Source organism: Maniola jurtina, chromosome 3 (assembly GCF_905333055.1).
Source record: "Maniola jurtina chromosome 3, ilManJurt1.1, whole genome shotgun sequence".
Classification (NCBI taxonomy): domain Eukaryota; kingdom Metazoa; phylum Arthropoda; class Insecta; order Lepidoptera; family Nymphalidae; genus Maniola; species Maniola jurtina.
In genome coordinates this window covers 7,177,428-7,193,485 of record NC_060031.1, presented here as the reverse complement: position 1 = coordinate 7,193,485, position 16,058 = coordinate 7,177,428, and the positions used below count along the sequence as shown (strand labels likewise).

General features: G+C 36.2%; 1 protein-coding gene across 10 annotated transcripts in view; it reads right to left on the bottom strand.

The window, feature by feature from the left end:
- LOC123880491 (trafficking kinesin-binding protein milt) overlaps positions 1-16,058 on the bottom strand; it is a 58,129-nt gene that overhangs the window by 9,049 nt on the left and 33,022 nt on the right. For 9 of the 10 annotated variants that reach the window (XM_045928659.1, XM_045928666.1, XM_045928696.1 and 6 more), the window contains 5 exons: positions 13,311-13,387; positions 12,507-12,671; positions 9,413-9,611; positions 7,546-7,676; positions 4,683-4,772 (listed from right to left, as the gene is read on the bottom strand). In XM_045928659.1, the coding sequence (XP_045784615.1) occupies positions 4,683-4,772; positions 7,546-7,676; positions 9,413-9,611; positions 12,507-12,671; positions 13,311-13,361 (636 nt within the window). In that variant the 5' untranslated portion in view covers positions 13,362-13,387. Of the gene's footprint in view, positions 1-4,682; positions 4,773-7,545; positions 7,677-9,412; positions 9,612-12,506; positions 12,672-13,310; positions 13,388-14,653; positions 15,806-16,058 lie in introns of those variants that run through there. The other variant, XM_045928649.1, reaches the window with a different exon arrangement.

Genomic DNA, 16,058 nt, shown 5'->3' with positions numbered 1-16,058 from the left:
TCGCGTAACATACATGGGGGTGATTTGGATACCTCTCCATATGAAGCACCCAAATTTTGCTTTTGGACGTCACTTCTCTGGCCACCCTGTATAATAATAATAATAATAATAAAGCCCTTTATTACTGAACAACAAAATGAAATTTTACATGAAGTTTTGTATACAACTATAGTACCTAGGTATAATCGAACTAGTACATTTTTTAATAACATTTATAATGAAATGCTTTATCTTTAAATAAGTACTTACTTAGAAATATTTATAACACTCCTATTTTTTATTATTTTAACATAAATGTAGGCACTTATTTTCTTAATTACCTATTATTATATTTATGTTATATATACATTTTTTTTTTTGTTTTGTTTATTTTAACTTCAGTTTTTCTAATTTTAGTATAAGTACCTACTTTCCTTTATACATTCCAGAGTTTGGCCTAGCTTACTGTTTCAAACAAGTTTTATCTCAAAATATGATAATAGGTAGGTGCTAAAACTCAAAGTAATTTTTCTTTCTTTTTGACTGAAATATTGAATAGAAGGTACTTTTTTATATTTTACAATGAGTAGATATACAAATTGCAAGTTTTAAGTAGTATTCATTCTTATGTACTTGTCTACTAAATGGAAAGCAACACAAACAATTTGTTTTTATTTTTTTATTACATTGATTACAGCTAGAAAAATCTGTTAAACAAATTATTTGGTTTAATTACTTATATTATTTTTGATATGTAATCCAAGAAAGTACTTTTAACAATAAAAATGTATGTTAAGTAGTTGTATTATTTTTATCCTAATGTTGTAAGCTTTTTAGTAACATACTTTTTAGTAACTTTTTAGTAAGTATACTTAATATTATATAATTATATTTTTAATTGGAAATTCCTACTATAATCTCTAATCAGTGAACAAATTACTTAAATGCTATTTAATTTCCAGTAGATACCTAGTTAACTGTCTAGCTGTTCAGTACACCCTTAAGGTGTGAGGCCTCCTTCAGATGTTTGTTTGCTGTGTTCATTTAACAGATGGTAGTCAAGTGACCTATGAACTGGTTATTTGCACTGAAGGGTAGTGGTCTAACCTCTCACGGGGACCAGCCGGATTGAGAGGTGGAGAGGGTCTATACAATAGTTTTCTAGCATGTTTTATTATTCTAGGTTAGTGCATCTGTATAATATTAAGAATATTTAATTCTTGGTCTTATTTTTGTGTGTTTTCCTATTTTTATTGTTGTTTTTGAAATGATGGTTACTTACTACCTCTTGGGAAAACAAAGGAAAATTCATCTTATTGTTGGCGATTTTTGTTTCCATTCCAGTTTTAATTTGGTCTAATATTATAATTTTATCATAAATTAATTTTGCGTTTTTTCCATTTTTTCTTTCTTCAGTAAGTTTTTCTCTAAGTTGTTTTCTCTTATTAAGAATCTCTTTTGGAAAATCTTCCATAATATAGTAGTTTGAACTGTCAAGCATTTTCTTCTTTTTTAACAAGTTGATTTTCATTCCTACTGTTTTTAAGGTTACAATTACAGGTCTTACAGTGCCTGTCTTTTTACCAAGTCTTCCCACATACTCCAGACTATCATTGCCGTAGTTCATTTTCATGTTGTTGTTTATTATATTTAGTACATATTTTTCTAAATCATGGTAACCATTTTCTTTTTCTTCTACTCCAAAAAATATTAAATTTTTTCTCCTTATGAATTTTTCGAAAAAGTTAATGGATTGTTGCTGTTTTTCTAATTTTTCTTCTAGCATTTTAGTTTTAAGTTCCATGTTTTGAAATTTCTCATTGATGTTATCATTTATGCCATTTATGTTTTGTTGTATATTATGTAATTCTTGTTTTTGTGTGTTCATTTGAACTTGTATTTCACGTAGTATTTGTGTAATTTCTTCCATTTTTATAAAAAAACGTTGTAAACTACGAGAACTGCAGAGGTATAAAACTAGACAATCACAAATCGGTATTTCGGTAAGTAGGTAAGTACCTGGATAATTTCAATAGGTTCGTATCAAAAACCTCGAACGTCATACATTGGAACTGCCTGCTGCATTTGTGGGTAGATGGCGTCAGAGTTAATCTTATTCACGAATTATTTATTCGACCGTTTGTTAAATTTTTAGGTTATAATAGTTATATTTCACTTTTATTTTTCTATTCACGTCCAAAATTTACGTACAGAAACTTGCGAGATTATTGCATTTAAAATACTGGCTCAAAATTCAAAACAATTTGTAACTTAAGATGATTTTTGTAGGTACTGGAACTCCATTGTCCGTTGAGAACTTCTTTATGATTTTTTATCGCAAAACTGCTGTAATTTCACTAGATTATTATCACTAGTTATAGTTTAGCCACTAATGCAACAAATCATCACTTTTTATTGCAATAATAACCTATATTTTTATTTTAAAACACTTTTTGGTACGGAGCTGATGTTAATCAGTGCACTGTTGCGCCCTCTCTATATTAATATATAGTGGGAGGTATAGGAGTGGGTATACTAAGTTCTATCAAGTTCTGTAGACAACATTTGGGTGACTTCATTCGACGCTATTTTATAGCTGTCGCTGTGGGTGCACTGAGAAACGAGAGGTCTAAAGCTCTGCGTTTTACACCAATGATGATGCGTAGCGCCTTATATACGTAAAACCACCCGCTTCATTTTCATAGCTTAGGTCACTTTTTTCACCAGTTCAAGGCCATGCCTAGCTGTGAAATCAAGCTTTTTCTCGAAGTGGGTTTGAGACATATTCCTCGCAATGCATTCTTGCACTAATGGTAAGGTGGCGTTATGCCAGACAACACAACAAAGGATTGTTCCTTTACTTTAAAATCAAATTCTCTTAAATGGAAGCAAATTTTTGTTATTATCTTAGTCAAATGACTGTTGCCTATCCAATAAAACAAACTCAAGGAAAACAATCATGAAACTGAATAAGGCAGTCTCATTAAAACTCATACTACTATGGTAATGATTATTAGGCATACTACCTAGTAATAAAATTCTCTTCAAAATGCATTGGAAGTTCGTGCCATTTTACGGCGGCGAAACGAATATTTTACTATCAAAGTACAAATAAGCACTAAAAATTTACGAGGACACACAATGGGATATTGAATTACATGCCTCAATACCTTATCTGCAATACGTAATATAAACACAGGAATACAGCAATTTAATAAAACCGTGACGCTTATTGGCTTTTTGCCTTTGAAATAAAAAGGACCGGTCCAAAGATAGATTTAGGCCAGTTAGTTATGACATTTATCCAAAACCAAATATATCGACATTTCCTGGCGTTCCTTTTGATTTTTTTTCTTCCAAGGCCAATTCCTTTTAGAAGGGAGAACTTGCCTTTCTAGATTTTGGTCGCGCGATTTCTGATTCGCTATGTATGTAGCCGGTGAATGAAAAGTTCTCCATTTTGAAACGCTGTTCGAAGAAGAAAAATCAAAAAGAACGTCAGCAGACTCTAAGTATAGGTATTTTAAAGTTTTGGATAGTAATAATTACTTAACACTAGATGACTTCGACCGCGTGGATTTAGCTTTTTAAAAATCCCATGGGAAGTATTTGATTTTCTGAGATAAAAGTAGCATATCTAGTATGTGTCGGGCTGCAAGGTATCTTTGTGCCAAATGCCCACGACATTATATCCACGTGGATTCATGTGGATTTTGGTTTTTTTTTCAATTCTACGGAAAGTCGTGAGATTTCCAAGACAAAAAATTACCCATGACCGTCTCCGAGGTTCAAGTTATCTCTGTACTCGACAAAATTGGATAAACGGATGGGCCGTGTGAAGCTAAACAACAGACAGACACTTTCGCATTTATAAATTTAGCATGGATTTCAAACAGGTCAAAGCAAAAACTGATACAAAACAGTACACACATACAATACATTCATTCACGTACCTAATATCATTAAAATTGAAATGACAGATAGGCACCTTGACATAAAAACGCTATATACTTTAATTATTTGTTAAGATAATAATGTAGATAATAAATTCGGCCTGAATATTTCATCCTAAGATACATTGGATATTTTATAGACCATTAATATGAGCGTGGCTTTTTATTATTATTGCTACAGCATAAAAATGACGTTATAACACGGCATTGTTAGACGCAATTATTCTATTCTTACACAATAATATAATATTATAGTACAAAATACTCGCGTCGCACTGAAAACCTTCTTTTCTAGTAGTGGGTTTCTTTTTTAGACGACAATTTTTTTAACAACTCTCATTTATTTATTTTTCCTATTTTATCCTATTTTTAAACAAAAAACAATAAAATAACAAAAACAACAGAAAAAATAACAGAAACACAGAAAAAATAACAGAAACAACAGAAAAAATAACAGAAACACAGAAAAAATAACAGAAACAACAGAAAAAATAACAGAAATAACAGAAAAAATAACAGAAATAACAGAAAAAATAACAGAAACACAGAAAAATCAACAGAAACAGAAAAAATAACAGAAACACAAATAAAAAAATAACAGACGACAATAATTATTATCACGCTTAATATAAAGGAATTGATTGATTTATGAGGTATTATACTACTATAATAAATATACATCATGTACACATTATAGACTGATAAACACATAACCCTTCAGTAATTAATTAAATAATATAACGTTTTTACCTTAGCGTCAGCCAACTCCGCGGCGAGTGCATTTTGGTTATCTTTTGTTATTTCCAAAATTCGAAGCGTGTGTTCGTGTTCAGTGGTTAACTGCAAAAAAATAACACACGTAATTAGTACGTGACTTAAACGGAAGTGGAAAAACAAAAACTATAAAAGCATAGGCGACTGTGCTGTCAACGAAATTGAGTGACAGCCGACAACGTTTTTTAGGTCATCTGACTGTTGACACCACTGACATGGTCATATACAAGTACGCTGGAAGAGGTGTCATACAAAATGTCAGTTATTTTTTGTACCGATTGGATGCGCCCCATATGGCGTTTACGACGTTCACGCAAGTTAGGAACTTGTAAAAAACGTCGAGGCTTTACCTACACTAGGGAGGCTATGAAACGACTAGTATCTTTGATTTCACGTCACCCCTAGCCTAACATATTTTGACAGATGTCGGTTCAGGATCAATACCGCGTTTCCTCACTCTAGTTCACTCTGACGTTATATTGGCAGATGTCTCATCACTAACATTTAATTCTCAGTACGCACACTGATGCTATCAGCGCCAGAATGGCGCAAATCAAGTTTCTTCAAAACAGATTAGCAATCGCAAGTCCAGCGTGTATTAGTAGAGGTCAGTGGTCAACGCTCATAATTGTTTCTCAGGTATCTATTTAGGGCAGCTTTGTTAAATGGAAATATGAACATAGTAAAATGAAAGTCATTAGTGAACGAGTTTCAGTTATATAAAGCCCTTCGTGACTTTAACGCCTTCCGAAACTAGAAAGTCATATAGAAATGAAAGTTTCTTATCACTTAAGAGATAAATATCATATTATCGTTTCTAATTAGCGTGTTTAAACTTTGCAGGAAACGTTTAAATGCTTTATTAGTCGAATGTAGTTACTAATTAGTCGCAGACGAAGTTTATCTATAAAAGAGGTAATGTTTGTAAGTTTGTTTGTAGGAAGTAATCTCTGGAACTACTGAACCGATTTTGAAAATTCTTTCACCAATAGAAAGCAACATTATTCCTGAGTGACACAGGCTCTATTTTATTTTCATAAAATTAGAGATCCCTACGAAAGTTGTAATAAGCTACCCGTGCGAAGCCGGGGCGGGTCGCTAGTCACAAATAAATTACAAAAGTACCGTTTCTTAGAACGCCGCAACAGAGTATTCCTGTTTGCTTGTTTTCGCACTGAGGCTGAGATTTATAGAGCGCACTTTAACTTTTCTCAGACTTAAGGCTTTGTTAAAAGCAGACAGCGTTATATCACTGGCATTAATCTGTCTCGTTTTAACTGAAACTTAAGTCTGAGCAAAGTTAAAGTACGCTCTACAGGTAGATCTCAGCATGAGGCACAAAAGAGGTCATAATATGTACAGAAATATTATTTATTGCAAACAACTATGTTATATCATAAATAGGCCATCTTTATTAAATTAGCTCGAAACAATAAGTAGGTCAGGCAAACATATTCAGTTTCCAATAACGAGAGCACATAATATACAGATAGCATTCTATTTTGCACGTGTGAATTACGTATTTTCTGTAAAGTAGTAAGTATGTATAGTATGTGGCAGTCACAACTCACAGTACTTTTTTATTACCCCCCGACCCAAAAAGAGGGGTGTTATAAGTTTGACGTGTGTATCTGTGTATCTGTATGTGGCATCGTAGCTCCTAAACTAATGAACTAATTTTAATTTAGTTTTTTTTGCTTGAAAGGTGGCTTGATCGAGAGTGTTCTTAGCTATAATACAAGTAAATCGGTTCAGCCGTTTGAAAGTTATCAGCTCTTTCTAGTTACTGTAACCTTCACTTGTCAGGGGTGTTATAATTTTTTCATTTACACTTGTATTACAACAACTATGTGCCAGATGAGTTTTCCGCTCATCCCCTTAGTAACTTGCTTAGGATCAATTCACGTTGGTAGCGAATCAAACCGAAAGCAAAAATAAAATTGCCGTAAATATTCGCGCACTCGCGCGGACGATTTCCTCACTAGTTTTTGCTTTACAGGGTGAAGATAGAAGTTATTGTGTGTTATAAGTATAACGTACACTCGCAGCAAAATAGGATTTTGAGAAATTCAACCTTCAACGGGATCCTTAAAACCTGAATACACGCGGACATCAGCTACTATTTATTTAAAGGCGTAAGTCAGTGCAAGAAAAATGACTATGAAAAGTGGTCACGTAAACAGATTAATTTATTATCACGATTTGTATCCATTACTAGTTGTATAAACATTCAACCTGATAATGTCGCGAAAGATAAGCCATTTTTAGACTCAGCACAAAAATCTACCACTAAAATAACAATGACATGACTCAAATTAACAGTCTCTAGGAGACAATGATATGATAACTCGGTTGCACATAATAATCTCTAAACGATTATACCAGTACTATATTTGAAAGTTCTTTTCCACAGAAAACACTGTAATGAATATAGCTCTGTTTATAGACTTTTAAATTAAAGTTAGTTTAAAGAATGGGACTTACTTTTGACTGACATGAAAAAAACAGTTCTGTTTCTGATTCAATTTTCATATCTTCTGATTCGCATTGTTAAGATATGGAATGTGTTTCATTCCATGACACAAAATTTTAAATGGTTATTCCTGGGAGGGGGTGGGGACGTGCGCCCTTTGGGGGTCGTAGAGTGGTAATGAATTGTAGAAGCCGTGAAGTGAGTGAAGCTAATAAGTAATTTCATATTAACCTAAACTTATAAACGTACCTAAACGGACATACACGGACCTAAGAATCGGTCCATTGTATTATCTTAGTTTACCTATACTATTACTAGAAGACACTTTGCTCTTGTGTTCTTCGCAACTTGTGGCATCACTCTTACCTGTTGTAAATTTCTTTCGGTGGCAGCGAGTCGTGTGTTAGTGGTGTCGAGCTGGTACTGCAACTCGGCCGAGCGCTGCCGCTCCTCCGCCAGCTCCGTGCCAAGCACGTTCGCTTCCGAGTTTGCACTCGCTGTCACACACAATACACGTCATTTGATTCATTAAATTTTTAGATTTTATTTATTTATTCTTTACTTGCTGGTGCCCGCGACTTCATCATCCGCATGGATAAAGCCGCATTTTCACTAGGGGACATTTGTTGCGCGACTCTGTCGCTCGACACGAAATTCACGTGTCCCGCGCCATGTCGCCCGACGTCGTCCGACGTCGCTTGGGACATTTACGTGTCGCGCAACTTGTCGCTAGTCGATGGTCTGCGAGCGTCGACGCGCGCGACCTTCGTGTCCCTCGACAATTGCCAGACAGGCTTTCAGTGGTGAGAACGTATGTCGCTTTGTGTTCCACTGCACTGAACAGCACTAATTCCTCAGGCGACATATTGGTCACGACTGGCCAATGAGAACGAGTCATATGTCGCGGGATATTGTCCTACAACTTTTACAGAGACAACTACGTGAATGTCGAGCGACAAGTATCTGCGACATGTCGCCTAGTGAAAATGCGCCTTAAAGGCGCATTTTCACTAGGCGACATGTCGCAGATACTTGTCGTTCGACATTCACGTAGTTGTCTCTGTAAAAGTTGTAGGACAATATCCCGCGACATATGACTCGTTCTCATTGGCCAGTCGTGACCAGTATGTCGCCCGAGGAAGTAGTGCTGTTCAGTGCAGTGGAACACAAAGCGACACACGTTCTCACCACTCAAAGCCTGCCCGGCGATTGTCGAGGGACACGAAGGTCGCGCGCGTCGACGCTCGCAGACCATCGACTAGCGACAAGTTGCGCGACACGTAAATGTCCCAAGCGACGTCGGACGACGTCGGGCGACATGGCGCGGGACACGTGAATTTCGTGTCGAGCGACAGAGTCGCGCAACAAATGTCCCCTAGTGAAAATGCGGCTTAAGGGTTCTTAAAATCCCGTAGGAACTCTTAGATTTTTTGAGATAAATTAGCCTAAGTCACTCTCCTGGTCTTTAACTATATCCATGTAAAAATCACAGCAATCCATTGCTCTGTTGCGACGCGATTGACGGACAAACCAACAAACAAACACTTTAGCACTTTTAATATGGGTAGTGTTGGATAGTGAATTAACAGACAAAAAGATTTTACATTTTACTGCTTCAGATCCTGAAACTCTCATGTGTTTATGCTATAATGCTGATATGATGCTGACTATAACGCATAATACAAACGAAGCAAGCCGCACGCCAAAAACTTTCCAAACATCGTTCGATTTTAAAATTAGTATCCAAATAATTGGGGATGATGCGATGAATGTTGACATATTCATGCATTTTCATAACAAAAAATACGCTGCTTGCGACTCGTCTCGTGAATCGTAACAAAACTACGAAATGTTTTAAATGCTATTGTTGTTCTTCTTTTCTCTTCTCTTCTCTTTCTTCTACGTTGACAGTAGGGATGTTGGAACAAGTATGGTCTGACAGGGTGCAAAGTTTAGAGAAAACACGCTGCTAGGCCACCTTGTGCCACCAAACCAAAATCGATAATCTTGATTTCTTCTTCATCTTCTTTTGAAGATGACCTTCCGGCAGGAGTTTGACCTTTCGGCATGAGTGAGGAGTATTCGTCTATGAATCTCTTAGCTCGGCTAAGACATAGGTACGGCATCTAAGTAGTTTGTGTAAGCGCATTTTAGAGTAGAACGACACTTACAAACATACTTCAAAACATAGCAGTCCGTTACCAGTGTATAGAAGTCGTTGGTTAGTACTCACACAGCTGAGCAGCGATATCCCTGAGCAGCTGCCTCTCGGCGAGCTCGGCGGAGTCGGCGCCGGCGGCGAGGCGCGCGGCCTCCTCCCTCAGCGCGCGGTTTTCCCGCTCCAGGGCGCCAGTTCGTCGCTTCAAAGCAATCGCCGTCGGCGCCTCTTGCTCCTCTGTTGGTGAACCCTCTTCTGTGTCATCGGTTAAAACCTGCAACCGTTTGACTATTTTGCTAATTCGATTCGGTGACCATAAAAAGTGCTATGCAATAAACAGAAGCATCGGTAGAAGAAAGTCTTGGCTGAGGAACATATGGGAATGGAGCACAACTTTCGTTTGGCGAAAGATAGGATATTATATTATGACGAGCTGTTTAACGCCTAATAGTGGAGTGGCACGAGAAGATATCCATAATTTTTGCAAATCCCTGATACGGAAATTTTTCAAAAATATTATTGCTTGTGTATTGTTTGTACTCTGTATTAGTTATAGCTTGTTAATAACGAGTAAATACACATTTTCTCCGTTTTGTTCACTTAATATTCAGCATACGTTGCAATGCGACTCGCGCGCCACCTTATTTTACATTAATGGTAGGTATGTATCAGAATCTTTCCCGAAAATCTCGAGGAAACTACGCCTCGAGGCCCGTACCCCCGCTTGGTCTTCGGCCAACCGGAGAAGACCCTGTACTTGTCGCCGAAAATCTCAACTGTAAAAGTTTCAAATCAATCGGATTGTATTGCGTCAAGAAACTAAATAAGACACGTGTAGACGTGTCGAGTATTTCTTATCAGTCATTTCTGAAGAGTTACATTGCATAAGTACTTTAAGATGCAAGAACGATGCACAAACGCATAGATAACAAACAGACAGACAGACAAACATTAATTTTCATAATTGTCAGCTGGCAACAATAACCAATCAAAACAAACGCCGAAGTCAGTACTCATTACAGATTATTTAAATATGCCGATATAATTCGTCATGGCTTAAGCGACACATAGAATTAGATTGTGATTTGTGATAAAGGTTTTTGTTTGTTCATTATTTAAAAAAAAAATGCATTATTTTGCCAATCACTGAACAACGAAACTAAAGTTAACCCTAGACCTAGAGCACAATTGGATTTTACCATTGTCTTGGTGTTTACTAAGTATAGGTATATATTTTGAGGTTACGGCGATAACAATTGAAAATATGCTAGATAAATAGATAAACAAAGATAATTAAGGGTATTGATTAATTCTTAAGTAATAATTCTGTGCTAGTTTTCTTGTTAGCTCACTAATGCATCTTTATTTCATGGTATTTGATTACATCGTACTAGGCTTGGTGTAAAGTAACTTGGCACTGTCTTAACCATATATGAATAGTATGTTATCACTTGAAGACACTGCACTGCACAGCACTGCAGACCACGACTCATACAACTGAGTCGAAATATCGGCAGTTAAAATACTAAATTAATCGTGATATTATGTACCCGTTATCTACAATATACCTAAAATGTCACTTAAAAACAATTCCGCAACCGCAATCCTTAACTAGCTACTAGATACTAGGAAGATGCTATAACGAGGACTGCTAACCTGGACTTTATAACGGGTATTTACTGCTACACAGCATAGATTGATGAGCCCTAAATATATTCAACCTTTTATGGATTCTATGAACCAGAACGAGGCCATTAGCGTCTGCAAACTGTTTTAGTACTTGTTCGACTACGCGGGCTTGTACTACACGGGCGCGGTAAAGGGCGCGGTCCTGGCAATATCATCATGTACAAATCGGAGATGCGTAAATATAAAAAAAATTGTCGCGTGCACCACTGCCACCGCGCTCGCAAGTTGTACGTAAACGTTTCACTGATACATACTAATATTATAAGCGCGATAGTCTGTCTGTCTGTCTGTCAGCTAGTTTTTCACTGCCAATTTGTTTAACCGATTTGGACGTTTGGTACAGTGATAGCTTGCATCCCGAGGAAGGACATAGGCTCCTTTTGATCCCGGAAAATCATAAATTCCCCACAGGATTTATAAAAATCTAAATTCATGCGGACAAGTCGCGAGCAACTAGTACCTTGTAATTTTTTTATTAAAAACATGATTAAATAATGTTATCCTGAAGATAAAACCTTAGTAAAAATATTTTGAAATTACTTTTAAATTGTGTGCGCAATATTCAATATAATGAAGGAGAAGATCATCATTATGTTGGAATAAGAACAGAAATTGTAGCATCACAGATTAAGTTGTCCAACAGCTCTCCAAGGCCGATCAATACATCTCCGCAATATACAGTGATGTTTTGAAGAGGGCCGACCGCACACTTCAGTTAGAACGAATAAGCAAGCCTCTTGGGCACGTTTACGTTAACGACTTGACGTATTGTTAGCAATTCTATACGTGAATTCAGAATTATTTTACTACCAATTCACAGTTAACTTCTAGGCAAACGTCGAAGTAGATCAACCTTCGAATAGACGAAAATTTCGTCAGCTAAGGTTTGGAATTCGACTAAGATTGACCTTTTGCCCTAACTTCAATCAAACCTAGAATTCATAGATACTTCATCATTTAATTAAAACAAGAGATAATTTAGTAAATACTCGCACAATAAGACATATGATGGAAAACGAGTGCACGTTAAAACATTAAGACTGTCCAACAACACATGCGAGTTTAATCAAGGGTAGATTTTAACATTAATTATCTTCTTCCTTATTATAAGAGTAAGAGGTCACTTCTAACAACTTTCCAAAAACTATTTAGAGAAAGCAACCAGGCACTTTAATAGTAGTTCAGGCAGCCTGATACACCCCCAATCAACCGACCCGAGTAAAAAACAAGTAAGTCCTTGACGGCCCCGATGATCAAATCATGACCGACATTGCTGCCCATTTTGCATGACTACATATCTATAACCTTTGCACAGCGTCTTTGCCGGCGAAGAGACGAAGTCCCAGGTTTTGGACGTGGACTCACACCAAGGTCCCGAGGCTAATCAATTTTAACCAACACATCCGTCCCAGCTTCATCCTAACGGTCAATAGACATATTTAATCAGAAACAAAAGAAGTTTATTTAAAAAAGAACTCACCTGCAGCAAATCACTCTTAGAGGATATTTCGTGGCGCAACTGAGTGACGAGGTCCCGCGCACTGCGCAGCTCACCCTCGAGTGCGGTCACACGAGCTTCAAGCCTCCCGTTCGCAGTCAGGAGCTCCTTGCCGATGCGCGCCGTCAGCTCTAAATCTTTTTCTTTCTATAATAATACAATATTCTTCGAGTCACTCAAATAAGCCTGGTATTCACTTAGGCGGACGGGAAAGAAATTGCGTTTAGTAAGTTATTCAGATTTTAAAAGATAACGTAAATTAAATCTCCAATAAAAAAGAATTTTCAGAAATTTTTACAGGATTTTTGTAAAACTCTTCGAGCATCAGCTAGTGGCCATGACTTTTTTCTCGTATTTTTGTTTTTCTTAGCTGCTTGGGTTTGTTACGAAATCAAACTTTTTTTACACGCAACGCCAAAACGAAGCTTACTACTTTTCATAGAAAATCTAATGTAATCGAGTAATGAGTAATCGAGGCAATTATAGGAGGTTCTCCTAAGGATCTCCTCGTTTCTGATTTGATCACTTTGAGAAACTCCAAACAAATCTCTCTCTATCGCTGATTGATTTTGAGCTTTCTTATGAAGCCCATAGAGACCATGAGGCGGCGCTAGACCGTGGCGTGTGAAAGTCCTTATAAGACATATATGTCTAGCAGTAGACGTCTATCGGTTATTGATGGTGATGAGGGAACCGATAACCGACAAATACACATATTCATAGACTACTAAATTCAATAGATACTTAAGTATGTAGATTATAGTCAGATAAAAAATAAAGACTTACTTCTTCTAAGAGCCGTGTTACCGCTTCGATGTCATTGTAGGTTTTTGTCATTTGGCTCACCCTGTTGCTGCATAGAACTGCAAACAGAATATTACCTTTCTTGTATTTTAACATAACCAAAAACAAATCTTACCATCACAAGTATTTAAACGAAACTAAACTGTAATATGATTAGATAAACTATTGTAAATACGGATCGCTAAGTATTTATAAATACAAACAGAAAATAGATAAATAATCTACTCCTTCGTATAGAAAAACAAATAAATACTTTTTTGTTTACCTTTAATATGTTTGTGAAATACTTAAACATTTTATTCTTTATTGGCTTATGTTTTAATATAGGTTTTTATACATATACATATTTGTGAAATAAAATATGTATTTGTATTAATTTATTTGGTTGATTAATGTTCCATTAGAGAAAATTAAATTAAGGTTAACTTTAAATAACACTTTAATTTATTAAAAGTCGGTAGGTACCTAACTACCTACATACCTACAGACGCGGACGGTCTCTATCTGAAGTCTGAACCCTTAATAAAACAACAATAATTTTATTTTTATCTACGAGAATTGTAATGAGATTAAACTAAAGAGTACGAAGTAAATTAAATAAATAAATAAATAAAAAAAATAACAAAATTATTATAACTATTGTTAAGACATTTTAATAAATAATATTGGTCCAAGAACATGTAGGAAATTTTGAGGTTTGAGAAAAGTTGATAATATTATGGTAGTTTTTTCTGCATTGCCGCAACCTGCCACTCTCACAACAACTCGCAACTCGGGATAGGTTCACAATTTCTCCATTTAAGGTGGAACTGCCAGTTATGTTAGGGTAGGCAGGATCATCTGCAATGATCGAACCCATCGCGGTCCGGCTGGTGAGTCTAATTACCACATGTACACGAGTAAAGCAAAAAGACTACAATAGCTCAGTGGTTAAGATGTCGGAGGTTTAAGCGGTTTGATCCCAGACGCGCATCTCTAACTTATTTTATGTGCGTTGCTTTAACGGTGAAGGAAAACATCGTGAGTAAACCTGCATACCTGAGAGTTCTCCATAATGTTTTCAAAGGTGTGTGAAGTCTGCCAAACCGCACTTGGTCAGCGTAGTGGACTATGGCCAAATTCTTCTCATTTTGAAAGGAGATCAGTAGTGAGCTTGCTATGGGTTGATGATGATGATGACACGGGTAAAGGAGGAATCACTTTACAAACTTTCAGCGTCTATCAAGCACCTCCTCAAAAATTCCTATGGACCTTGGACCACATCTACTAAAATAACACAAACTTAATCGACATTTATGCTATCAAGGAAATAAATAGATGAATACCACATAATTCAAAATTTTTCAAAAAACAATGACATAGTTCCACGCACGACATATCGAGCGGACAACTCGATTGGTACTCAAGAAAGTAGTACAAATGTTTATATCAAAGACAATGAAGTATACCCGATTGCTGGATCCAAAGAACGATAAGATAAAGTAAATTTATACAGGACAAAAATCAATCACTGGTCAAACAGTGATTAAGTTAATACTGACCCGCAAAGATGTCGTCAATGTTTGCGATTTCAGTGTTCATGGAATTGACAAAAGTCACGCCGGAGCTTGACTCTAAACAGCTTGTAACATAATCCGCGAAATCGAAGAAATGAACAATGCAGATTGATACTGCATGAACAAACAGTAAACGAAATGCGTGCCTTTCAACACTAGCGTGAACCGTCCGTTCAACTGAGTGACTGCGTATTCAACGACCGAGCGTGGGTCTCAGAGGGCAGGTAAAACATATTCTATTGTGAAACATGGGAAAACTGGAGTACTTACAGAGACAACATATTAGACGGTTTATTGAAAAATGCTCACGATGTCGTAAGCACACTTTTTACAAAGCAAATGCTTGCTTGCTGTTTGCGTACTACAAGTATGGAAACGAAATCTTTTTTCTTTATTTAGAAATCAAGTGCAATAAGTTTCTTATCTTGGTCGTATCGTTAGGAAAAATTGATTATCTTTAGTAAAATATGCGCACTAAATTATAAATTCGAACACAATTTTAATTCTCATTCAAGTAGGTATTAGCACTATGTATTATAGTCCTGGTATAGTTAGGATCGGAGCAGATGTTATGTATCACACATGTTTGTGAGTCGCAGTGTTAAGTATTTACTTATAATTTTGGAGAGATCGAAGCTAATATAGAGATGGTACTTAGTACATAGATTCTTTGTAAGTACTATGCCACCCTATGTAGCCACATCATGTAGTAATTACGCCATAATTAGAATCAGTACATCTAACGACGCTTTCTATTGTAGTAAAAACTTATCAGTCAGTGGGAACAGCCGTCAATAATAGTCACATTCAATGCGTGTAGCTTTTTCTTCGGTCTTACCTAACTGCGATGCGATTATAAGTTACGACGGATATCGATTGTATGTATACTCGGTTACGTCTCTCTCAGAGATAAAAACTTACAGATTATACTTAACAGAGCTCTCTCCGTCACTTACTCCATACAATCGTAGTTCCCATTTCATTTGAATATTAAGCAACCAAAGTCCATGAAATTTTGCAGACATAGTCTAGAAACTAATATCTGTGTCTGTGGTGTTTTAGATTTTTCTAAAAATATGTAGTTTTAAAATTACAGGGGCTCAAAGATTTGTATTTTTCTTTAAAAAAAGGCCCAACTTTGTGCTCGTTTTTCTAGACAACGAAGCAATTTAAT